The sequence below is a fragment of the Nuphar pumila genome, chromosome 2, assembly GCF_984573655.1.
Source record: "Nuphar pumila chromosome 2, dmNupPumi1.hap1.1, whole genome shotgun sequence".
NCBI lineage: Eukaryota > Viridiplantae > Streptophyta > Magnoliopsida > Nymphaeales > Nymphaeaceae > Nuphar > Nuphar pumila.
In genome coordinates this window covers 35,474,062-35,499,531 of record NC_143250.1, presented here as the reverse complement: position 1 = coordinate 35,499,531, position 25,470 = coordinate 35,474,062, and the positions used below count along the sequence as shown (strand labels likewise).

Here is a 25,470-nt window from a genome sequence, read left to right as displayed (position 1 = left end):
CTAGAACTTAGTGCCCTTGAAAAAGCTAAAACTTGGGAAATAACTTCATTACCCACTGGAAAGAAGTCTATTGGATGTAGATGGGTCTTCAAAATTAAAACTAAAAGTGATGGGTCATTAGAACGGTATAAAGCTAGGTTGGTAGCTAAAGGATATGCTCAAGAGTACGAAATAGACTATGAGGAAACCTTTGCTCCCGTTGCTAGAATGACTAGTGTTAGGACTCTTATTGCCGTTGCATCCATTAAAAAATGGCCTATCTATCAATTGGATGTTAAGAACGCATTTCTTAATGGCGAACTAAGTGAAGAGGTCTATATGGATCCTCCACCGGGAGTATCTATTGGTGAAAACAAAGTTCTTAAACTAAAAAAGGCACTATATGGGTTAAAACAAGCTCCAAAAGCTTGGCATGACAGATTTAGCAATGTAATGACTAGCTTAAATTTCCGTTCATGTTATACTGACACTGCGTTATTTGTGAAAAGTGCAGGGTCCTCTGTAGTTATTTTACTACTATATGTTGATGATATGATCATCACTGGAAATGATGAGCGTGGAATCCATGATATTAAGAAAATTTTAAAAGAAAATTTTGACATGTCTGACCTTGGTTTCTTAAGATATTTTCTAGGTATTGAAGTTGCATATTCACCCCGAGGGTATATTCTCTCTCAGATGAAACTTGCTGCTGACATTTGTGCTAAGTCTGGAATTTCGGATGATAAAAAGACAGAAACCCCTGAGGTTATCAATGCAAAGCTAAGGCTGGAAGATGGGACACTTCTCGAGAATCCTACTCCCTACCGTCAACTCGTTGGGTCTCTGACATACTTATCCATCACTCGGCCAGACATAGCTCATGCAGTTCATTCCGTCAGTCAATTTCAACATGCACCTACAACTGTGCACATGAGTGCAGTCTTAAGGATTGTCAGATATATTAAAAACACCATAACTAAGGGAGTTTTTCTTTCTTCTTCATCATCACTTGATTTAATTGCTTATACAGATGCTGATTGGAGAGGAAATCCCAATGATAGAGTCTCAACCACTGGTTTTTGTGTTTTCTTAGGTGACTATGATTTCTTGGAGATGCAAGAAGCAGCATAAAGTATCATTGTCCTCAACTGAAGCGGAATATCGTGCAATGGCCACTACAACCATGGAGCTCGTGTGGCTTAGAAGTCTCCTCTGTGATATGGGCATCGTCATCTCAATTCCTTCGAAGATGTGTTGCGATAACAAGAGTGCTATCTATATTGCAAGCAACCACACCTTCCATGAGCGTACTAAACATATTGAGATGGATTGCCACTATGTTCTAAATGAATACCTAAAAGGAACCATTACACTGCCCTACGTCACATCCGAGTACCAGTTGGCGGACTTCTTCACCAAAGCTCTTGATGCTCCTCGTTTCATGTTTCTTCTCAACAAGCTTTTCGTTGTGTCCCCGTAAAGCTTGAGGGAGGGTGTTAAAATATATAATGTAATATATATTTATATATATATATATAAATATATTCTGCCCGATAAGGGGTAATTCTGTAACTCGCCCAATAGGGGCATTTTAGTCTGTTTTCCTTTTCTATTTTTTCCCTTTTTCTTTTTCTATTTTTCCATTTCTTTTTGTCTTTTTTATTTTTTCTTTTTGTGCATTTAATGCACAGCCATTGGGGGCCCCAACAAAGAGTCATTGGGCCCCCAACGGTCACAATTGTGACCGTTGGGAGCCCAACGACTCCTTGTTGGGACTCCCAATGGTCCCTCTCTCTTGCTTTTCTCTAACTCTCCCTCTCTCCTCTCTTGCCTATAAATAAGTGGGGTCTCCCCCTTTGTAAGGTGTGGCTTCTACAAGCCCTTTAGTGCATTTATAAGATTTTATGCTTTCTAGCCATTTTTGGCTTTTGTGTATGTCCTCTTTTGGACTTGTTCTTTGATTTCTATGTGTGAATGTCCATTGTAGGACATACATTTCTTTTCCGCATATTTCATTACACAAGAAGCAGACAAGAAAAGTCATCAAAAAACAGAAGTTTTAATATATCTAATAATGTCCAAAATTGCTCTCATATGAACAGTGGTGGGAGCATATTGAAACTGGCTTGTTGTGTGAACTGCATGCACAATGTCAGGTCTCGTAATTGAGAGATACAACAGTGCCCCAACAAGTTGTCTTGTATGGTGTTAGATTTTCAAGTAGTTCTAAATCATCAATCTTCGTTTTGACATTTACAACTTCGAGAATGTCAACCAGACCTGACAATAATATCCAACGCAAATTTAGATTGAGTCAACAAGTAACCTCTAAAAGAATAAACAACTTTTATACCAAGAAAATACTTTAAAAACCCTAAATCAATTATTTCAAAATGGATTTTGAGAAGTCTTTTAATGTTTTCAACTCCCTATTTATCACCTCCTGTGATGACCATATCGTCCAAGGAGAATAATAATACATGCATCAAAAAACTTAGCAAACAAGGTTGTGTCAGTTAATCAAGATTGAAATCCAATATCAAGTATAACTTGATTAAACGTGTCATATCAAGCCTTTGGAGCTTGTTTAAGGCCATACAGAACCTTATCTAAACGAAGAGCCTTTCTCTTAAGAATAACTATACTAGGTGGTGCCTCCATATATACTTCTTCAACCAATTTACCATTGATAAACGCATTTTTAGCATCCATTTGGTATATAGGTCATTTCTTCACAGACGCAAGGGCTACTAAAGTCCTAATTGTAGTCATTTTAGCAATTGGACCAAGGGTTTTCTCATAATTTATTTCATACTCTTGGGAATATCCCTTGACAACTAATCTAGCTTTGTACCTTCAAGAGTTTCATCACTCTTGATTTTAACTTTATATACCCATCAACAACCTATAGGTTTCTTTCCTGGGGGAATGTCTTGGACAATCCAACTATTCGCCTTTTCTAAGGCATCTAATTCCACTCCGATAGCTTCTACCCACTCAGGATGTTCCTTTGCTTCAGCATAGTTGGAAGGTTCTATATAGGAATGTATTAATGCAATGTAGACTTGATACTTAGGTGAAAATGAATCATAAGACACAAATTTTCCAGGGATTTTTTATACTCTAGATGACCTTATGGTTTGTATTTCTACCTATTTTTCATCATTAGTATATTTTTCAAGATCACATGGATGTTCAGAATTACCACGACTGGAATATTGGATACACTCTTGATCCTTATTAGATTGTTCTTCACTCATAACATCACTTTTAACTTTTAGATCTTCATCAATGTCACAATTACCAATCTTTGGAATTAAATCCAACATAAAAGAATACTCATTTAATTTCTTAGTTTTCTCAATTTCAAAAAAACTTTTTTTTTTAAAAAAGATATATTCCTTGAAACGTATAGCCTTTTAGTTTTAAAGCCAAAACATCTATAGCCTTTTTTATTATTTGCATATCCTAAAAAGACACAAGGAATAACATGAGGAGAGAGTTTGTCATTTTTGTCAGTAAAAATAAAACACTTACATCCAAAAACTCTCAATCTAGAGTAATATGGGACTTGTTTAAAAAGTTTTTCAATAGGAAATATGTTTTCAAAGAAAAAGATGGCATTTTATTAATAAGATAAATTGCAGTTAATGTGGCTTCAGCTCAAAAATATTTAAGTACTTGGTTTGTAATAGGTAAAGTTCTTGTTGTTTCTATAATATGCCTATGCTTCCTTCAGTTAACCATTTTTTTGAGGGGTACAAGGACAAGATTTTTTATGTGTGATATTGTACAGGTCTAGGTAATCTTTAAATTCTTTTGATAAAAACTTTCCCCCTGAATCAGTGTGAAAGATGAAAATATCATTCTTGAATTGGTTTTTGACTAAATTATGAAATATTTGAAAATATGAGAAAACTTCAGACTTGTGTTTAAGAAAATAAATTCAAGTGTGTCACGCAAAATCATCCAAAAAAATTACATAATATACAAAACCACCATTTGATATATCAGGTGTTGGTCCCCATCCGAATGTATTAACTCAAGTGATCAGGAAGAAACAAAGGTTTTTTCTTGAAATGACAATCTTTTCATTTTACCAGGAATACAATTTTTACAAATAAAATTTTCAAAATTACAAAAAAAAATCATCTTTGAAAAAAAAATGAATCTTGGATATACTAAGATCGCCAAGTCTCTTATGCCATAGATCCAAATCCAATTTCTGAACATTGCAACAAAATATATTTTGAGTATTTCCAAAATATCCATGCAGTACAAGTCTCCTTCTCTATAGCATTCCTCAAATCAACTTTCCTGACTGACGATCATGCACTCGACAACCATGAGAGAAGAAGGAAACATTACATCCATGGTCAGATAATTGAAAAACGGATAAAATGTTTAAGTTCAATTTAAGAATATATCTTTTTGAATTTTGAGAAATGTTTTAGAAATTTCCTATTCATTTTATCTCAAGAGATATGAAAACATTTAACCCACTTGAGTTATGACATTCGGATAGCATATCACCATTTGGTGTCATATGAAAAGAGCCACCTGAGTCAAGAAGCCAAAGAGATTTACCGGGATCGGAGAAACCAAGGAAGAGACCGTGACTCCAATGGATGAGGATGCTCCTTTAAGTAGAGGTTTAAGAGACTCCACTAATTGTGCCAAGGACATGTATTCAATAGATGGATCACTTGACTCTTGTGGAGATCCAACAGAGGCAACCTTCTTCTCATATAGTTTCTTCAATTTAGGACAATCTGTTTTCACATATTGCGGTTCACGACAATAGTAGCAAATAATTTTTCTTCTTTCATACTCATTGTCTTGCTTTTCATCATTTGGCCTTCTATAGTATGGTGGTTTGTAGGTATGAACATAGTTTCCTGATCTAGATACAGCTAGAACTGAGTTATCATCACTTTTAGATATGTGCTTTTTAAGACTATTTTCCTCCATACTTAATTCTTCTATAGTGTCTTCTATTGAAGGGACATTTCTTCGACGAAGGAGAGCGGATTTGGTGAATTCAAACTCTGATCTCAACTTATTAATAAATTGGTAAAAATGCTCTGCATCTATTTGATTTTGGTGGATTTCTATGTCTTCCGGACAATGCCACTTTGGACAAACCATTACAGTATTCTCTAATGCTTTTATCTCCTTGAATCATATTCTGTATCTTATATTGCAAATTGCACACATGTGTAATATCCTTAAGAGAATACATTCACTTAACATAATCCCATGCATTGTTTGCATGTTCGAATTTAGCAAGACTTGAACATTTCTTAATGTCGGTGCTACTAATGAGCCAAGACATAATCTTGGCATGTCACATTCACCATTCCTTTCACTTCTTATCATAAGTGGTCATTGCCTTCTTTTTTTCAACCTCCGCAAGAAGTACCTTTTTCTCACCTTCTACTTTGGTAAGGTTAATTTGGGTTCCGGATCGAATCCATCTACTAATCCCCACAACCCTTTTCCCCATACGAGGTGCTTCATAATTGAAGCCCATGTTATATAGTCTGAATCATTGAACTTGATGGGTTTTACGGTGACATTTTCATTGTCATTCATTTTACAAGGATAAAGATAAAAAACAATAGAGAGGAGGAAATGTATAGAGGAGAGAACAAGAGCAAGGGTGGAAAATACGAGCACTCCACCATGCAAAGGCCATCAATCAAGAGCACAAACACTCATTTTCCACGCAAGCACCACCAACCTATTTTTTGAAACCAATCACGATCATACCTCACTTGAATAAAATTTGCAATAGAACTTCAACACTTTCAAATTTGGAGTGACATGCTTCTCAATGTACTAAAACAATTTCAACTTAATCACCAAGCTCTCATACCATGTAAGGAAAAGAGAACCTCCAACAATGTTCTCCAAGTCACCAAAGTGGATACACAAAAGAGCTACAATAAGATCCCCGAAAACACCCAGATGAACACACAAAGAACCATAAATAGGCTCACATACAAAACCTCTTAAAATATATGTATATATATACTTATATATAATATATTTTTTACTCTTTTATTTTATGTTATTTTTAGGGGTATTTTGGTCTTTTTTCCTTGTAATAAAATCTATCCTCTAGGGAGTCTTTTATTTTTTTTTATTCTTAGTCCTTTTCCCAAAAGACAAAGGGCGTTTTGGTCATTCTCCCAAAGAATCATTAGGGCTCCCCAACGGTCATTTTTATGACCGTTGGGAGCTCTCAATGTAATATCTTGTAATTTTTTCAAAAATTTTTAAGCTCAAAAATGTAATTTTAATTAAATATTTATATTTAATATAACAAAATTGTGGAAAATATTTAAATATGGGTTGAAGTCAACATGGGTCTGGGCATGGTCCAGAGCCCACTGACAAGATCCATATATGGTAAGAAAAATCTATGAATTTATTTATTTTTACCTTTAAATTCGAGTGAAATTCGGGTTAAAATCAGGTTAAGTTCAGGCGAAATTCAGAAGCAAAATGAATCTAGGACCATAGTTAGATCTGTTTCGGAATGTAGATCTCGTAGGAGATCAGTTTTGTCGAATTCGGATATCGATTGGTTCAAAAATGCATTTTTTTATTTGACCAACCTCTATTTTTGGGTCTTTTTTGATTTTTTAATTGATTAAGATGGTAAAAGAGATCAAACAATGTAATACTGTTCTTCCTTGATGTCCCTTTTACAGTGTGAAAATCTTGGATGACGGTCGTGGGGGACCGTGAGGATACTAAAACTCCATGTGCAATTGTTGTCCCCAAGAATTCAATGTGAAGTTCATGTTTCAAGCCACAGTTGTAGGGAACTGTCAGACACTTTGCCTGGAGGTGGTGTTGTTGACTAAACTTTAGTTATTGGTATACCAAAAAAGTGACATCAATAGATGATGATGTCCTTGATGTCCCGGCATTAGGTGTTGATACTTAATGTTCTGATTGATGATGTTGATGTCAAATATCGGTAAGGGAACAAGTGTGGAACCCAGTAATTAAAATACAAATTGTGTATTAACTTGTGACTAGGAACTACCTTGAACTTCAGGAACTTTACCCATTTTTTATTATCCATGGATTTGTAAGAAAAGTAAAAATTAAATTTGTGTACATTTAATAGGGACATGCATACAAAAGTAACTCTGGTAATTAACTTAAGAAGTTATTCATGCATGTCACTGCTTAAATAGTAAGTTAATTCTGATGAATTATTGCTTGTGATTTGCTCTTAAATTTGTATATGATTTAATTTGTGTTATTCACTTACTATTGAATTTTTAGAAAAAATCGTACGAAGACTTTGGTTCTTACCTGTTTTCTAAAAATGTTTTTCCAGGACTAGCTGGAGGACTCGAGGTTTATGACTTAGTGGACCGGTTTCTGACGTACATAAGATGGACTAGACTTAAATTTTGAATTTTGAACTTTCTTAACTTATTTGATTAAATAAATGAAATTCAATTCAATAGTTTTAAATTGACTCTATGTTTAGAATGGTTAATGGAATGGGTATATTAAATTTGTAATGTGCCCCTGTTCCTTGAGAGGTTTTTCGCAATTGTTTTAAAAAAAATTTATGCATTTTTCGAGGGTTAGTTTATGGTCGTTAGATAGTTTGTATCTGAGCTAGTCAAAACCACCACCATACAAGTCATAAACTCGTACTCCAGAAGTAGTGTCTACATCACTGGTAAGAGCTATCTTGTGAAATTTATTTCCTTACTGTCTTCAAATTTGAAAATTTCTATTTTTTATTATATGAATAGCTATATTTAAATCTGACAATTTAAATTGTATGCTTGATATGATTGTGTTGTTATACCGGGATCAATTTTAAAAGGGTAGGCTTGATCTAGGGGTGTAAAGCTTAGTGATAAATTCTGGTTGAATTTTTTTTATAGATGTATACTCGTGGTCGTTTTAGCACTCCCGTGAACTGGCAAGAACAGACGAATGCCCTAACAGTCTGGCTGAGACTATGACGACTCACATCTATGCATAGACTCTGCAGCCCACGACATGTGTGCACCCTACATTAGTAGTGATAGTGAACATTGGTACAGTGACATATGAGAAGTTTCTAAAGTTGGATCCGCCAACTTTCTCTGGGAAGGCCAACCCTAAAACCGTTGAGAGCTGAGTTGAAGAGACTGAGTGCGTATTTTTTATCCTACTTATGCCAGAGGACCAACAGACTGATTTTGGCACGCATCATCTGAAGGGCGATGCCAAGAAGTGGTGGGACACCCTGCACAGGGTGAAGTATGCCACCATGGAAACTATCCCATGGGAGACCTTCCAAGAGGAGTTCTTGGAGGCATACTTTCCCTTTTTCCCTAAGGAAAGGATGCAGTAGCAATTTCTCGAGCTGATGCAAGGGAACATAAGTTTGGTGGACTACACCACCAAATTTAGGACCTTGGAGCGATCCAGTCCCAACATTTTCGTTAATGATAAGGTGAGGGCAGCCAAGTATGTGCGAGGTCTCAAAGATAGGCTACGTGTTCGTATTAATGACTAGTTGTCCTACGACATTAAGCGACGTCATTGAGTCAGCTTCCATCATGAATGAAGAGTGAGAGCGATTCAAGGGAGGGCAGATGAAGAAGGATAACGGCAATGGTGGAGCTCGAAAGAACTCACATGCGGGTGGCAAGACGCAGGGGGACCACCAAGGTCGTCCTCAGGAGAGACAACAGTAGGGGAAGGCACAACAGGTATGCAAGAGATGTAACAAGAGTCATGCTGATGGTTTTTCTCCTCTCTTCAAGAGGCTCTGCTACCAGTGCAAGCAGCCCGAACACATTGCCTCGTACTCCCGAACAAGCCTATAACTCAAGGCAGGCAGGCAGCAGTAGCAGCAACAGAGACCTCAGCACCAGTAGGCACAGAGGAAGACGAATGGGTGGGTATACGTTGTCATAGCCACAGAGCAGAACGATCAGACCGACCTAATTGAAGGTATTATCGTAGTCGCTGACCATCTTGTTAGTGTCATGTTTGATTCTGGGGCAACCCATTCTTTTATATCTTCTTCTTTTGTTGGATTGCTTGACATTCCACCATCTAACTTAGAGAATGCACTAGATGTTATTAGGGGTGGCAATCGGGTCGGGTTGGTGGGTTGGCGGGTCGGGTCGGCGGGTCAGCATACCTCAACATGAACCCGACCCGTTTATTAAACGGGTTGGTTGTGGCAAACACGAACCCGACCCATTTATTAAACGGGTAACTCGACACAACACGGTTAACCCGTTTAATAAACGGGTCGGTCGGGTAAATGTGTTGGCGGGTCGGGTTCGGGTAAACAGGTTGACCCGCCCACCTAACCAGTTTATTAAATGGGTCAGCCGGGTTGGCGGGTTGGCATACCCCTAACACGAACTTGACCTATTTAATAAACGGGTTAGGCGGGTCGACCCGTTTACGACACGAACCTGTTTAAGCCAAACTCGAACCCGACTAAGAAGCGGGTTGGCAGGTCGTGTCAGATTTTTCCACCCCTAGATGTTATGTCTCTAATTGGCGTATCCACTCGATGTGAAAAATACCTTCAATGAGTCCGAGTAGTTATTAAGGGACATGAGTTGCCTCTCAATCTTGTCATACTCGAAATCACATTTTACGATGTCATTCTGGGTATAGATTGGTTGTCTCGGCATAATGCGACTCTTTAATATCAGGGTAAGAAGGTCTGTTTGGAGCGTCTCGATCTGTCACCATTGGTGTTTCAGGTGACTAGGCCAATAGGTGAGGTGAAGATTGTGTCTGTGGTGAAGATCACTAAGTACTACAAGCAGGGTTGTGCGGTGTTCTTGGCCAGTGTATCTGCTACGGACAGTTAAAAGACACCTTTGGAGCAGTTGGACGTAGACCGCGAGTTTTCTGATGTCTTTCTAGAGGACTTACCGGGTTTACCACCTCACAGAGAGATCAAGTTTTCGATCGAGATAGTGCCTGGTACGGCACCAATGTCTCGAGCACCATGTCGGCTGCAAGAATTTATTGACAAGGGATTTATGAGACAGAGTGTGTCACCTTGGGGTGCACCAATCTTATTTGTCAAGAAGAAGGATGTTTCTATGAGACTCTGCATTGACTACTGCATGCTGAATAAGGTCATCGTGAAGAATAAGTATCCTTTGCCTGGGATTGACGACCTGTTTGACCAGTTGCGCACAACGAAGGTGTTCTCAAAGATTCACCTTCATTAAGGGTATCATCAGTTGCGAATCAAAGCAGAGGACATCTCGAAGACAACATTCAGGTCCAAATACGGGCATTATGAGATCTTGGTGATTTCTTTTAAACTAAACTCACAAATGCCCCTGCAGCATTTATGGACTTGATAAATTGAGTCATCTGATCATGGCCGGATAAGTTTGCCATTGTATTCATTGATGAAATTATGATATATTCTAAGAGTGCGGGGGAGCACATAGAGCATTTGAGGATCATGTTAGGGAACATAAGCTTTATGCTAAGTTCTCTAAGTGTGAGTTATGGCTCAACAGGGTGATGTTCCTCGGTCACGTCATATCAGAAAAGGGTACGGAGACAGTGTTGTCTTGGAAGCAGCCGAAGACGATTTAAAAAATCAAAAGCATTTTGAGGTTGGCGGGGTATTATCGTCGATTCATCTAGGACTTATCACGTATAGCTGCCTTGATGACGAAGCTACTGCAGAAAGAGGTGAAGTTTGTTTGGTCACCTTAATGCGAGAAAAGCTTTCAGGAGCTGCAGAAGAGGTTGACCAAAACTCCAATTTTGACCTCGCCTTTTGGGTCAAGAGGATTCGTAGTATATAGCGATGCCTCAGGCACCGGCCTGGGTTGTCTCTTGATGCAGCACGGGAAGGTCATCGTTTATGCTTCTCGGTAGCTGAAGGTGCACGAGAAAAACTACTCTACACACGATATGGAGTTAGCAGCCATTGTCTTTGCATTGAAGATTTGGCGCCACTACCTATACGGGGAGTGGTTTCAAGTTTTGTCTGACCACAAGGGTCTCAAGTATATTTTTACAAAGGATCTGAACTTGAAGCAGCGCAGGTGGTTAGAGTTTTTCAAAGACTATGAGTTTACAATCGCTTACCACCCTGATAAAGTGAATATAGTGGCAGATGCGCTGAGTAGAAAGACATTGGTTACGACAGTCACCTTGATAGGTCAGAGTTGGGACTTGCTTGAGGAGTTTGTCAAGTGGCAAATGTTCATAGACGAAGTCGGACGCATCCATTGTGCAGAGATGAGGGTGCGACCCAAGAACCTGATGTGAGGTTCATGTTTCCGACCACGGTTATAGGGAACTTTCAATCACTTTATCTGGAGGTGGTGTTGACTCAGTTGTAGTTATTGATATACCAACAAAGTGACATTAATGGATGCGGATGTCCTTGATGTCCCAACATTTGGTGTTGAAGCCTAATGTTTTGATTGATGGTGTTGATGCCAGATATCGATCGGGGAACAAGTGTAGAACCCAGTAATTAAAATACAAATTGTGTGTTAAGCTATGACTATGAACTACCTTGAACCTCGGGAACTTTACCCATTTTTTAGTATATGTGGGTTCGTAAGAAAAGTGAAAATTAATTTTTTTTGCATTTAATAGGGACATGCATGCAAAAGCAACTCTGATAATTAACTTAAGAAGATATTCATGTATGTGCATTGGTTCATGCAACTTTTACTATTTAGCATTAGTTTCATGCATTCCTGAATATATGATTTAGCATAAAATTGTTGAATGCTTGCTTGAACTGCTTGAATGGTAAGTTAATTCTAATGAAGTATTGTTTGTGATTTTCTCTTAAATTTGTGCATGATTTAATTTGTATTATTCACTTACTATTGGATTTTTAAAGGAATTCATACGAGAACTTCGTTTCTTACCTGTTTTCTAAAAATGTTTTTAAGGCACAAAGGCTCAGTGATGAAAGGGACTGTCTGGCTGGAGGACTTGAGGTTTATGACTTGGAGACCTAGGTTCTGATGTGTATGGGATGGATTAGAGTTAAATTTTGAATTCTGAACTTTCTTGACTTATTTGATTAAATAAATGAAGTTCAATTCATAGTTTTAAATTGACTCTATGTTTAGAATGGGTATATTAAATTTTTAATGCGCCCCCGGTCCTTGGGAGATTTTCTGCAATTGTTTAAAAAAGAAAAAAGTTTTGCATTTTTCGAAGGTCAGCTTGGGGTCGTTACACCAAACGACTCCTTGGAAACTCCCAATAGCCTCTCTCAGTGGTTGTTTTGTATATAAATAGGAATTGAATCCTTCTTGTATAGGTAATGCTTCTCTTGAGCATTTATGCTCAATAAAGATGAATATTTTTTACATTTGTGTTTTTCTATTTACTTCCTTATGTTTTATATGCACTTAGTGCTTGTATTGTTGCCCCTTGTTGGCTATTGTTTTGTCCTATAGTGAACTTGTGCTTGTGCATATTGTGATTGCGATCTTGTAAGCCCTTAGTGGCATTGGTTTGTGCTTATGCACTTTTGTGATCATAATCTTGTAAAGCCCTTAGTGACATTGTTTTTTGTATTTTTCGCTATTTTATTATGAAACCCACTCAATGGGCACACAAGGAACACTAACAAATAAAAAAATATTGTTTTATTCAAATGGAATCCAGGCCAGAAGCATTACATTAGTGAGGAGCCCAAAAAGAAAAAATAGGTAAAAAACTAAACTAATCTACTTACTTATATATATATATATAGTTTAAACACCGGACACGCCATTTTACCCTTCGTACATACAAGTTTGTATTCAATTTATAATTATATTTTCAGTTTATAACTTCATATTTTCAATATATAATATATATCTTAGATATAATATATATAGATAGATTATATTCAGTTTATTTTGAATTTATTTTGTATTTATGTTATATATATATATATAGTCGTCTCTCCGTACTCACATTTTTTGGAATTGCTTTGTTGTACCCGCACCTGCACTTATACCCAGGTGACATAGCTTTGGTCTGGTTACCAATGTCTGTAATTCGAGATTACATAGTTAAAAAAATTATGAATTCAGCTCAAATAACTTGATTAAAAAAAGATTACCAATGACATTAAAAATAAGATTAAGTTTTGATTGAAAGCAGATAAGTTTCTTTTTACACACAAGAGGGCATGCACATGCACATGCACATGCACACACGCAGACATACACACATATAGAAAGGTGCAAGAGGATAGGATAAGAACCATTATGACAAATAGAAGATTGAGCTCTATAACTTACAAGGTGTTTGTTTAAGAAGGATGGACTTTTTCAGTACCAGGAAAATAGCAATACGCTTCACCATGCAGCTTTTGTATGCTAAATGAAATGGAAGTACCAGAAATTACCAGACCTTACCATGTAGTTTATGTCATGGTTGCCAGACTAGGAAGCGAAAGCGAGAAATGATACGGCAAGGGGAAGCGATACATTTTAAAATGTATAGGAAGCAGGCAGCGAGGAATAAAAAAAATGCAATATAAGAATTGAATGTGAATCAAAATGGAACACAAATAAAAACTAAAATAAAAGTGACTATTCTTAAATTTTATGATTTTTTTAGTGTCAGAATTAAATTTTTAACAAAATTTAAAAATGATGATTGTCAATTTAAACTCCGCCTGTGTAGTTATACACTGCCGGTCCCAAGCCCGGATAAAGGAGGAGGGTTGCGGTAGGCCTGTGACAGCCAGCATAAAAACTTTGTCATATCCTATGAAAATGAACCAATATGAGAATTTCGTTGGGGCGTTCCCTACTGAGCGACGCGCTGTACTCTCTAGGCCCGGAGGCAGTGATAAATGTGCAAGGGTTGCTAGGTCGTCGCCCAGAAGCGACGCGTCACACCGGCGCCCGGGTGTGGTGTCAAATAGGCAAGGGTTCCCTCACTTTGTTGGACGGGTGGGGGTAAAGAAGTTAGTCCAAGACCATAAAATTAGGTTAGCCACTTGGAACATAGGGTCTTTAACTGGTAAGTTGGTAGAGTTAGTAGATGTTATGTGTAGGAGAAAGATTGATATTTTATGTCTTCAAGAGACCAAATGGGTAGGTGAGAAAGCTAAAGTGATAGAACCTTGGGGATATAAGATTTGGTATACAGGAATAAATAGGAATAGGAATGGAGTAGAGATTGTTATGAGTCGTCAGTTTATAGATAATGTAGTTGAGGTCCGTAGGAAGGGTGATAGAATTTTACTTATTAAATTAGTATTAGGTACGGATATTATTAATATTATTAGTGTTTATGCACCTCAAGTAGGTTTAGATGATTCCATTAAGCATCAATTTTGGGAAGATTTAGATGGAGTAGTACAAGAGACATCTTATGGAGAAAAGCTTTTCATCGGCGGTGACCTTAATGGACATGTAGGCATTAGTAGGGATGGATTTGAGAATATCCATGGAGGCTATGGTATAGGAGAAAGAAATGAAAGTGGAGAAAGGATTTTAGATTTTTGTTTGTCCTATGATATGATCTTAGCAAACACTTGGTTTAGGAAGAGGGAGTCTCACCTAGTAACATTTAAAAGTGGGGTTAATACGAGTCAGATAGATTTTTTCCTACTTAGAAAGAGAGATAGGGGTTGTTGCATCGATTGTAAGGTTATACCAGGAGAAAGTGTAGCTACACAACATAGAGTCTTAATTTTAGATCTTAGAATTAGACAATGCCGCAAAAGGGATAGACATAGGATAGATCCTAGAATTAAGTGGTGGGCACTGAAAGGAGCTAAACAAGGAATGTTTGTAGAGCAGGTAGTTAAGGAAGTTGATTGGTGTCTCGAGGAGGATTCAGAATCAATGTGGAATAAGATAGCGGGTGGTATGAGAAAAGTAGCTAAGGAGGTATTGGGTGAGTCTAAAGGCGGTGCACCACTAGGTAAGGATACATCATGGTGGAACGAGGATGTCAAATTAGCTATTAAGGTTAAAAGAGAGTGTTATAGAAATCTAAGTAAGAGTCGTGATAATGAGAATTTGGAGAAGTATATGATAGCAAAGAAGGAAGCTAAAAAAGTTGTTCGAAACGCGAGGGCTAAGGTATATAAGGAGGTTTATGACAAGTTGGATACCAAAGAAGGCGAGAAGGATATTTATAGGCTTGCAAAGATGAGAGATAGGAAATCGAAGGATTTGGGTATGGTTAGATGTATCAAAGATGAAACACAAAGGGTTTTAGTCAAAGATGAGGAGATTAAGGAGAGATAGAAAGATTATTTTGATAAGCTATTTAATGATAGTCATGCTCAAGATCTTGGAGACTTCTCCATTCCTTTTCATGAGATAAATCGTGACTTCATGCGCAAGATTCAAAAGAAAGAAATTGCAGAGGCTTTGAAGAAAATGAAATCAAGAAGGGCAGTTGGCCCAGATGGTATACCTATCGAGGCTTGGAAATGCTTGGGAGAGAAAGGTTTAGAATGGTTGACAAATCTTTTTAACTTGATTTGGCGAACAAATAAGATGCCTAATGAGTGGAGGAAGAGTACTTTGGTGCCTTTATATAAGAATAAGGGTGATATACAAGATTGCACAAACTATCGTGGTATAAAACTCATGAGTCATACTATGAAACTTTGGGAGAGGGTGATTGAGTCTAGGTTGAGGAAGGTTGTCATGATATCGGAGAATCAATTTGGTTTTATGCCTGGAAGATCAACTATGGAAGCTATACATCTTCTTAGACAACTTATTGAAAGATATAGAGAGAGGAACAAAGATTTGCATATGGTTTTTATTGATTTAGAGAAGGCATACGATAGAGTACCTAGGGACGTTCTCTGGTGGACAATGATGAAGAAAGGTGTTTCTCTCAAGTACATTAGTATAATTAAAGATATGTATGAAGGAGTAGTAACCAATGTCCGCACTTGTGGAGGGGTGACAACCAATTTCCCGATAACGGTTGGGTTACATCAAGGATCTGCTTTAAGCCCTTTCCTATTTGCGATAGTGATGGATGAGCTTACGAGATCAATTCAAGAAAATGTACCGTGGTGTATGTTGTTTGCTGATGATATTGTTTTGATTGATGAGTCTAGAGCTGGGGTTAATGCTAAGTTAGAATTATGGAGACAGACATTGGAAGCTAGAGGTTTTAAGTTGAGTAAGAGTAAGACTGAATATATGGAATGTCGGTTTAGTAAGCAACGAAGTAGTGATGGGAGTGTAGTGAAGCTTGGTGAGCAAGATATACCGGTGAATGATTATTTCAAATATTTGGGATCCATCATTCAAAAGTATGGAGAAATTGATGGAGATGTAAATCATAGGATAAAGGTTGGGTGGATGAAATGAAAAAGTGCTACTGGAGTGCTGTGCGATCGTAGAATGCCATTGCGGTTGAAGGGAAAGTTTTATAGGACGACTATTAGACCCGCTTTACTATATGGTACGGAATGTTGGGCTGCCAAGAGACATCATATTCAAAAAATGAGTGTAGCTGAGATGCGGATGCTTAGATGGATGTGTGGAAATACAATAAAAGATAAGATTCGGAACGAAGAGATACGTAAGAAGGTAGGTGTTGCACCCATTGAAAATAAGATGCGAGAGAATCGTTTACGGTGGTTTGGACATATTCGGCGAAGGCCTAATGATGCTCCAGTTAGAAGGTTGGAGAAATGGGAAAATATATTAGTTAAAAGAGGTCGGGGTAGGCCTAGGAAGACTTGGATGGAGATGATAGGAAAGGATATGAATGCTTTGAACCTCACCGAGGACATGGCGTTGGATAGAAATGATTGGAGGAAAAGGATTCATGTGGAAGACCCAAAATGAATTTCTTTTTTGGTTCATATCGCTGACCCCAATTGTTTTGGGATGAAGGCGTAGTTGTTGTTGTTGTTGTTGGATGATTGTCAATTTAGAGAAATCACATGGAAATGAGTAAGAAGTGTGAGAGAGAACACATAAAAAACATGAAAAGTAGAGTGATAAAACATATAAGAAGAATAGATGAAGCGTGTGGAAAAAAGTATAAGGGAAGCGTGGGAGAATCGAGATTACTATCAAGTTTCGGAAGCAAGGAGTATCGCGCTTCCGAAGCGAGTTTTCGGGAAGCAGGCTTCTCACCTATCTAAGAAGCTTCCGGTAACTCTGGTTTATGTATTGTGTTCTAGATACTAAATGCAATTGTCAGACCTAGATGGCATGATTCTTTTCATCACCTTTGTGTTTTCCATTTTTCAATGAGAAGGGTCATCTGAGTTCAATCAGACTAAATCAAGATAGAAACTTTTTGGACTTGATTCAAGACTATAATAGCCTTTTTTGTCCAACAGTAGTGTAAAACAAAAACCATTTTTCATGCTCGGCGTTCTTGATGTTGAGGTGGAAAGAGAGACGCATCGACATGCACACGTCAGTCAATGTTTTTTTTAAATTGTTCCCTCTGTTTCTGTTTTTTTGTAATAGAGGAGAGGTGGATCAAAAATTACACACGTCAATGAATGTGACGGACGTCCGCCGTGTCTGCCGCGTCTGCCACATCCAATGTTTGTTAAAAATCATGTTTTCAATGTCTTTTTGATCTTGTGCAATGCACGGGACGAGTCATCAAACATACCCCAACAGAAAATGATGGGCAGATCAGGTGGGGCGGGACACTAAAATGTGCAATGTGATAAGGATTTAAATACAATGTCATCAATTTCTTAAAAAGTGAAGCTTTTTCTTTAAACATTTGCAACTTGAGGCATCTGAACATAAATTCACCACATATTTAGCCACCCATACATAAATTGCTCATTTCTTTAACAAGAGAATATAAGATGAGTTGTATTGTCGAAAAAAAGGGATATATAGCCTCATATCTTGTTCCAGTATTTGAAATGCATGCAGAAAAGTAAGCTGCTGAATGTATTAATCGAAAAATGTTCTGCTTTTCATAAATAGGTGATAGCGTAGGTGCCTTTTTTGTTATTTACTCAAATCTTTTACTCACCAATAGGCTTTTTAGTATGCATCCCTACCTTTAGGTACACTCATACAAAGAGTAGGGGTAAACTTAGGGCAATCAGCTACACATAAAGACATACAAAATCCTGTGGAAGTGAGCCCTAAATTGTACGGCACAGGGAAAAAAAGATTAACAAAAACCAAACAACACATGGAGTGTAATGTGATCATGACAGCGAGAGAGGGAAGGACTCGTTGGTATATTTAAGAGCAAGACTGAGAGCACATGCTAGTCATTTCAATATTTTAACATCACCCATATATCTCATATCTCAATGTGCATTTTTTATTAGCAATCCTCGTTTTACAGTTGACATTATTCAAGGGGTCGGAAAGAATTAGGGATGGCATTGGAGTGAGGGAAAACGGGACCCTGCCCCGGCCCTGATTCCAGTTAGTAAAATAACTAAAATACCTTTAGGGATGGCAGTGGATCGAGGAGAAATGGAGCACCACCCTGCCTCGTCCCGTTTGGATCGAAGATGGAGGATATGAAACGAGGATGGAGGCAGGGATGAAGGTTAAAATCAAAACCCGTGTTGGAATAAAGGCGGTGCTATACACAAAATTGTCATGTCATACATGTACGGCATGTTATACACTATTAACCTGCCCCTCATAAAATAAAAGAGAGAAAAAAAAAGAAAAACTCAATACCATCTTCATGTTCTTTATATAGTCTCAAATGAAAAAAGAAATATTATTGATCAAAAGGAAAACCTAGAGAGAGATGACAACTAACATGTCTCGCAAAATTAACAATATCAACTTTTCTCTTAAAAAATGCATACTATTCCAGTTCATCAATAGGAAACTTGAAACATTGAATCATTTTTATTAATCCTTTTCTCATTGTTTTGTGCTTGCTTTCTTTTTCCAACTTTCTTCTCTATAGATAAATAAGATTCCTAATTTGTGTACCTTCTTATTCTTTTCAATATAGTTTTTTGTTGGATGCACACCACTTTTTTGTTCCCCTTGCTACGTCAGCTTACTATTATTGACTTCAGTAGTATAAGATTTCAGTTTAACAGGGAAGACTAAAACCTCAGCTGTTGAACTGATGAAGACTACAAAGTTACAAACCCATGTTGATGGCACAATTTTGCATGTGTCAAATTGCAATGTAAGATCTGACAATAACATCCCCTGATTTAAGATGAATACATAACAACTTTTATTTTCTATAGACATCTCCTTGAAAGCTGAAATAGTATCTATGGGAGGTAGCAGAGAAATAATACCAGTGTATAATCATAAGTTTTAGTTTATTCAAGTAAGCAACCAGATATTTATGAATATTCATACCCAAGACCGGATGCAAGTTTTTTAGCAACTTCCCAGTTCATCTTAGTGGAATTGCCAATAGTGTATATTGATGTGCCTTTCAGAAGTTGCATAACTCCTGTGGAGAGGGACTCCCAGGTTTCTGTAATATCAGGCCATTTCAAGTCTGTATCATGCTTTTTCAGGTTCACCACCAGTTGATCCTCGTCAATGTACCTGCAGAAATAACAACAGAACTATCAATGTCATTTAATAGGTCAAGTATCTCTGTTAAGTATTATCAATGCCAAATAGCTTGTACAATTTTTTCTGTCAAATAAAGGTTAAATATTTAGGAAATCCAGTCATTAACTAACCAGATAGTCTCAGCAGGCTTTATCTTTTCATATAGATGATCAATTTCCATCAAGGTTTGTACAGACGCAGGAGACCGAACCTTGATCATCAGAGAACTCTCATCTGTATCCACTAAAATACCTTCTGAAAACTGAGCAGTTTCCTTCCCAAGTGGGATCCGCAACTCCACCTCTGCAACACTGTCACAGAACTGTAACAAATTGTCACAATGTGATTGATTCCCTCCCCTTGCCCCCCCCCCCCCCCCCCCCGCAACCCACCAATAGGAGGGAAAAAAAAGAACGTACAACGTATCCTTTTCCATATAAGTTTGATAACTTATGGTTGTTAAAGTGGGATAGCAAGTAGAGAAGCATTCTTTCTAAATACAAGAACTAAAAACAATTATAAGCAGTTGACACAGACAGACAGCAGACAAAATTCTATCATACTTCAATAGACAATAGGTTTGTTGTACATAAAAAGGCCATATTGGATGACGGATGGAGCTTAAAACCAGGGTGCAATTTAAAATGTGGAATAATGATATGAATATGACGTAGTTCATGGAAATGCCCTTAGAAGCATTGGACTATGATTCCTGAACAAATTTACAGTGCTTCCAGAATTTGCAGGAAGCACCGTGAAATATGTTGGATGTTTCCAAGATAGTTAACAAATTTTCCATTAGAGAGGATGCACTACTGCATAAATGGCATCAGGATCCCATTTTTTTGTCAGGAGCGTATTTCTCCCTTCCTTCTCTATGGTATAAATTTGCAATTTAACACCCACTGAAGATTTAATCAAGCCATAATCACTTTGCTGTCTCATATTTGAAAAGGTCAAAAGTAGTTACACTATATTCATATAATGCAATGGTATATGATTTAAGAATATAAGGTTGACCATTTCTTCATAAACCTGCTCTGTGACGTAGCTAAAGAGGTCAACAATGCGGGATTGCCCACGTGACCAGCGGGGTGGTTGTGAGGGTGCTGAGATGAAGGCACTGGATCAAACCCTACTGGTGCATGGGTGTGTCTGTAGCTTTCAGAGGTGGGCCATGTAAGGCAGGGTGGTCGTGGGGCCCCACTCGGGGTTTTCCTCACTTCGGTGAGGGTTGCTCGTCATAAAAAAGCTTCCTTGTTAATAGCAACTTCTACTTCCAATGTGAGTATCTGATGAGTGAGAAGCATGGCTGAAAATTGTTAACTATGACAAGAACCTAAAATTTTGTAGTTTCGTGGTAGAACATATGTGAAATATTTTTCATCCCAGCAAATCTGCTCCATTCATTTTTTGGGGCATCCTTTTGAGTGCCCCTCATTTCCTTTCACAGCAACTACATTTATAAAGATGAAATTAAAGGTGACCTTTTCAATGCCATCAGACAAAACCAATTATACTAATGGCTGCATAGATACTATAAATGACAACAATATTTTGTGTAGGTCTGCGTTCGTGAGGTGCACATGCACACAAGCAGACACCCTTTCCGTTCAAAATTAGGGTGAATCAATAGGAGAATGTGAAATACATAGGACACTTAAAATCAAAGGATTCATTTGTTTAAGGTTTATTTTGAAGCAATGGCACTTTTGGGATGTTGAAATCGTTTGAAAGGTGGCCATGACATTTACACCACCCAATCCAGAGTATTTCTTAAGCAGTCAATATATCACAACCATCACATCCTGTTATGATTTATATGAAAGAAAAACGGGTGTTTACTATTAATACAACAATATTTTCATATTCATATCAAGTCAAAACCAGGGAAAAGGGAGAGATGCACACACACACACAAGCAAATGGCCTTCAGTACCATTTACACAAACTAGTTTGCAGGGGTTAAATTATAGCTAGAGCTCGTATACTGCATGCTCGAATTCAACTATCAATATGGAACCATCTCCACATAATGCACCAACCTACCTCGGCTAGGACCCAACTTTACCCAAAATTAAAGGATGGTCTCACCAGAAACAACACACCCACATCATCAAGTGACCATCATAATGCAGAGTAGTCCAAAAGCTTAACAAACCCATTTAGAAGACGAAAGTGAAGGTGGAATCTAAGCAAAACAGCAGACATCTCCATTCACAACGTGGAATTTGTCATGAAACCATCAATAAGGGAGATTTTGAGTTTCTAAATGAGACGGGTATCAATTAAAAAGCCAAAATTATACGCAAAGATGTACATATATGCATACCTCATATTTTGTTGGTTGTAGAGAGATGGTAGAGGCGCTTCTGGGGACAATAGAGGCAAAGCCTCGGCTTTTGCATAAAAGGGTAGGTGATGAGAACACAGAGAATGCATTCTTGAAGGCCGGATTGGGATTCAGATTGCAGAAAGATCTTTTTGGAGATGAGATTTGGAGGGGAAGATAGTTGTTGGTTGGGAAGTTACTGATGAAGGGGAGGGCCATCTTTTCCCTCCTTTGAGGATAAACTGTCGGAAATGATATATATACTGAACAAATGTTGTCTGAATCTTTTTTTCAAATCGAATCGGACTTTCCGAAAGAGCCCGAATCCGTCTCCTGTAAATAAGTTTTTGGAAAAAAAATTCAAAAATTCAAAAAAAATTACATATATAGGAGTTCTGGATCGGCCCTTACATAAAATTGAATGGGGACCGATTCGATTAGGTTCGGCCAATCTGTGTGAGTCCCGATCGAGTGCAAAATGATTGCATAAATATTTGTGCATTAAGCACTGCCCTCTCAGGTGCTTAATGCACAAATATTTGTGCAATCATATTGCACCTAATCTTTTCACTCTGTCTGTCCCCAAGATGTTGGGTGATAAGGTGCTTAATGCACAAAATATTTGTGCAATCATATTGCACCTGATCTTTTCACAATCTGTGTGGGGTTGATGACATAGATATTGTGTGTGTTTAGACATTGGTTACCATGACACTCAAAGAATTATCACCTTTTCTAGCTTGTTTAAGATGAGGAAGGCATTTTTCTTGAAATTTCTAGACTTGGGGTAATTGAATAGTTAACATGAGGGTGATGCTGTCAAGTAGTTCATATTCATTTGAAGGCCTCCAAATGGTGTTCTTGGATTCAACTTTGGTTGGAACTTTTTTTTATATTTACACGGAGAAACCACCCCAAGATCAGAGACCTGGTCACGCTGGCTTTGCCTGACGTACTTACGGTCACTATCTTGGCAGCGTAAAACTCCGTGGGCTTAACCCTTGCCCCCAAGGAGTGGCCACGCTTCGGCTTGCGCAAGGGATGACACCCATTAGATTTGAACCTAAACCACCAGCCTAACGGCCTAGGTCACATCCCACTATTTCAAATCCCTTTGGGGCAACTTTGGTTGGAACTTGGAAACGGATTATGACATGAGATGAAAGTCCCGGTCTCCCTCTACCTATTGTGTGAGCAGCATGAGTAATTGTGTTTTTGATCAATTGATTCAACTCATGCTGATTAATTGCACAATATTCAACCAAGTGTCGTGAAATGCGCCCTAGAGGGGTTGGCGTTGCTAGACAGACAGTCAAGGTTAGATTCTCATGGATGTCACTCCCTTTGTGCAAGCCAACACATAGCATAGGCCCCGGGGGCAGGGGTTCTAGCCTCAGAGTTTTATGTTGTCGATATGGCAGACTGAGTCAGTGCGACCAGGTCTTTGTGCCAGGTGCAGCTTCTTCGAGTTATAAATCCCAAAAAAAAAAGTGTTACTAAATGCAAGGGTTAGCTTTTAATTAGAATTGGTTGGAGTCTCGTATGTGGCTTCAGATCACATTTTATCTTTGGTTATTAATATTTTTGTTAGATGGGATTTAACGTAGATGCTTTTCTTTTTTTTGCTGTGGCATGTTTAAGATAGACTAAAGTTCTGTGGGTCAAGGCTCCACCCAATGAAAAAGACTGGATGAAGATTACACATAGTTTTTTGGATAATTTACAAACGCCACCTAATTATCAGCTATTTAGGAAAATCCCCCAGCCTTTCAGTTATTGCTTTTAACTGCCTACTTCTTTCATTTATGTATTAAAAGACATACTTAGTTATGTCAAACAAGATGTTTAAATTGCCCTAATTATTGATTGTTTAATAAAAGAGCATAAGACGAGCTGTTTGATTAAAAGAGGAAAATAACACTATTTTGCACTTAAGCGGGTATTTGAAATAAATTCAGATAAAGTGGACGGTTGAATGTGATAACCATTGGTCACCTTCTTATAAATAACTGATAAGTAAGCAGTTTTTGTAAAGTACCCTTCTCTCTTTTGGTAAATGCCCAAAATCAATCATCTCACAAAGTCTGCTTACCCAGCCACTAATGGAGGATGTGGGGGGTGCCTTTTGTACAAGCTATCATAGTGGACCATGTGGGTGTCTTTACTGCTAGACAGAACAAGCTTCCAATCAAAGCCATTTACATCATTTCCCTAAGCTTCTAATGAAGCAATTTATGTAATTTCCTTGGCTTGAAGATTTCATTCAATTTCCTCTCTCTCTCAAAAGAACCATTGCCATTTTTTTTAATAAACCTTATGAGTATATATATAGAATACGCTTATATTACAGAAAGAAAAATGATTTATTCACCAAAAAGAATTTTTTCTTGGAAGATGAGGCTGCTGCATGTTAGCTCGTGACAGCTTTCTCCACAAAATCTCTTGCACCTTTTGGTATAGTGTCCCCATGCCAGATTCATATTCTCTCTTTAAATTCAAGAAAAAGTTACCTCTGACAAACCTAAGAGAGTGGCCGCACACCTTCTTCTTCTTATCTGTCAAATGGGTCCCACATGGGATTATTGACTGAGCAATAACTCGTTTAGCTTAAATGAGTCAGCCCGGCTTGTTTCAATAGAGCTCGTCGTATATATATATAACATGAAATGTTTTTACATGAGCTAGCCTCGTGTTTGGCTCGTCTCATTTTGAGACAAGCCAAGTTTGAGCTTGGCTCGACTAAGCACTAGCAGAAGCTGAGTCATGAGCTCAATGCACTGGTAAATGAGCCGAGCTTGAACATACCATGTTCGTTCCATTCAGCTTGTTTACCAGCTCTACATGGGATATGTTCAAGCGACATTTGACATAGCTACCGTAAAGGTGGAAGTGGCAGGGGAAGAAAGTAATAAGGGTTGATTTACATGAAAAATTTTCCGACCACTTGAGGTGGAGATTTTTTTTTCGACAAAGGAGATTTTTTTCCCCGAAAGGCAAGAAGCAGAGAATTTTGCATATAAAACAAGCTTGCTTCTTATGTATTCCTCTTTTGTTTGTTATAACATAGGAAAAATGACAGTTTTTTTTCGCGTTTTTTTGTCACATCCAAACGTGAGTTAAACGGTGGAAAAAATACTTGTCCGCTAAGAGGGCGTTTGTATCCCTGTCCGCGGTCCTCATGCACGTTGGGCACCCATGCAAATGCAGGATGTGCGTGCGGACGCTGACGGATGCGGAAACAGAGTCAGCCGCTGTTCTATGCCCCCCACGGAACAGCGGTGGAGGGACAAGAACGGACAACAAAAAAAGTTTATTTTAGGTGCGTGGACAGGGGGAAGGACAGCGCGTCCTGTCCTGCTCGCGGACAGTACTGGACAGGACCTAAGTAGCCACTTCTGAGCACACCCTGCATGGCAGAGGTGAAGCTTACCACAACACGTGTGACCCACCACTTCAGGTGACAAAAGCACACGTTTGAGCAGCCCTTGGTCAAGGGTGTGGTCAAGACCGTATAGCATGGTCGGCCTGATTGTGTCAATCAAACCATGCCCTTGGTTAGCCTGCCTGCCTGACCTGACCCGTCTGGCCACCTCCTCTGCAGGCCCAGATCTATGACGCCCATGTAATATGGTA

General features: G+C 38.2%; 2 protein-coding genes across 2 annotated transcripts in view; one reads left to right on the top strand and one right to left on the bottom strand.

The window, feature by feature from the left end:
• Positions 1–19,603, top strand: part of LOC149845243 (inactive poly [ADP-ribose] polymerase RCD1-like) — a 44,629-nt gene extending 25,026 nt beyond the window's left edge. Inside the window, exon 7 of the mRNA XM_089995637.1 lies at positions 19,466–19,603. Within this exon, the coding sequence (XP_089851763.1) occupies positions 19,466–19,600 (135 nt within the window). The 3' untranslated portion in view covers positions 19,601–19,603. The remainder of the gene's footprint in view (positions 1–19,465) is intronic.
• SKL2 (shikimate kinase like 2) overlaps positions 1–22,163 on the bottom strand; it is a 31,436-nt gene extending 9,273 nt beyond the window's left edge. The window contains exons 1-3 of the mRNA XM_089995641.1: positions 21,838–22,163; positions 19,637–19,827; positions 19,302–19,496 (exon numbers count right to left, since the gene is read on the bottom strand). Of these exons, the coding sequence (XP_089851767.1) occupies positions 19,302–19,496; positions 19,637–19,827; positions 21,838–22,056 (605 nt within the window). The 5' untranslated portion in view covers positions 22,057–22,163. The remainder of the gene's footprint in view (positions 1–19,301; positions 19,497–19,636; positions 19,828–21,837) is intronic.
• Positions 22,164–25,470: the final 3,307 nt, after the last annotated feature.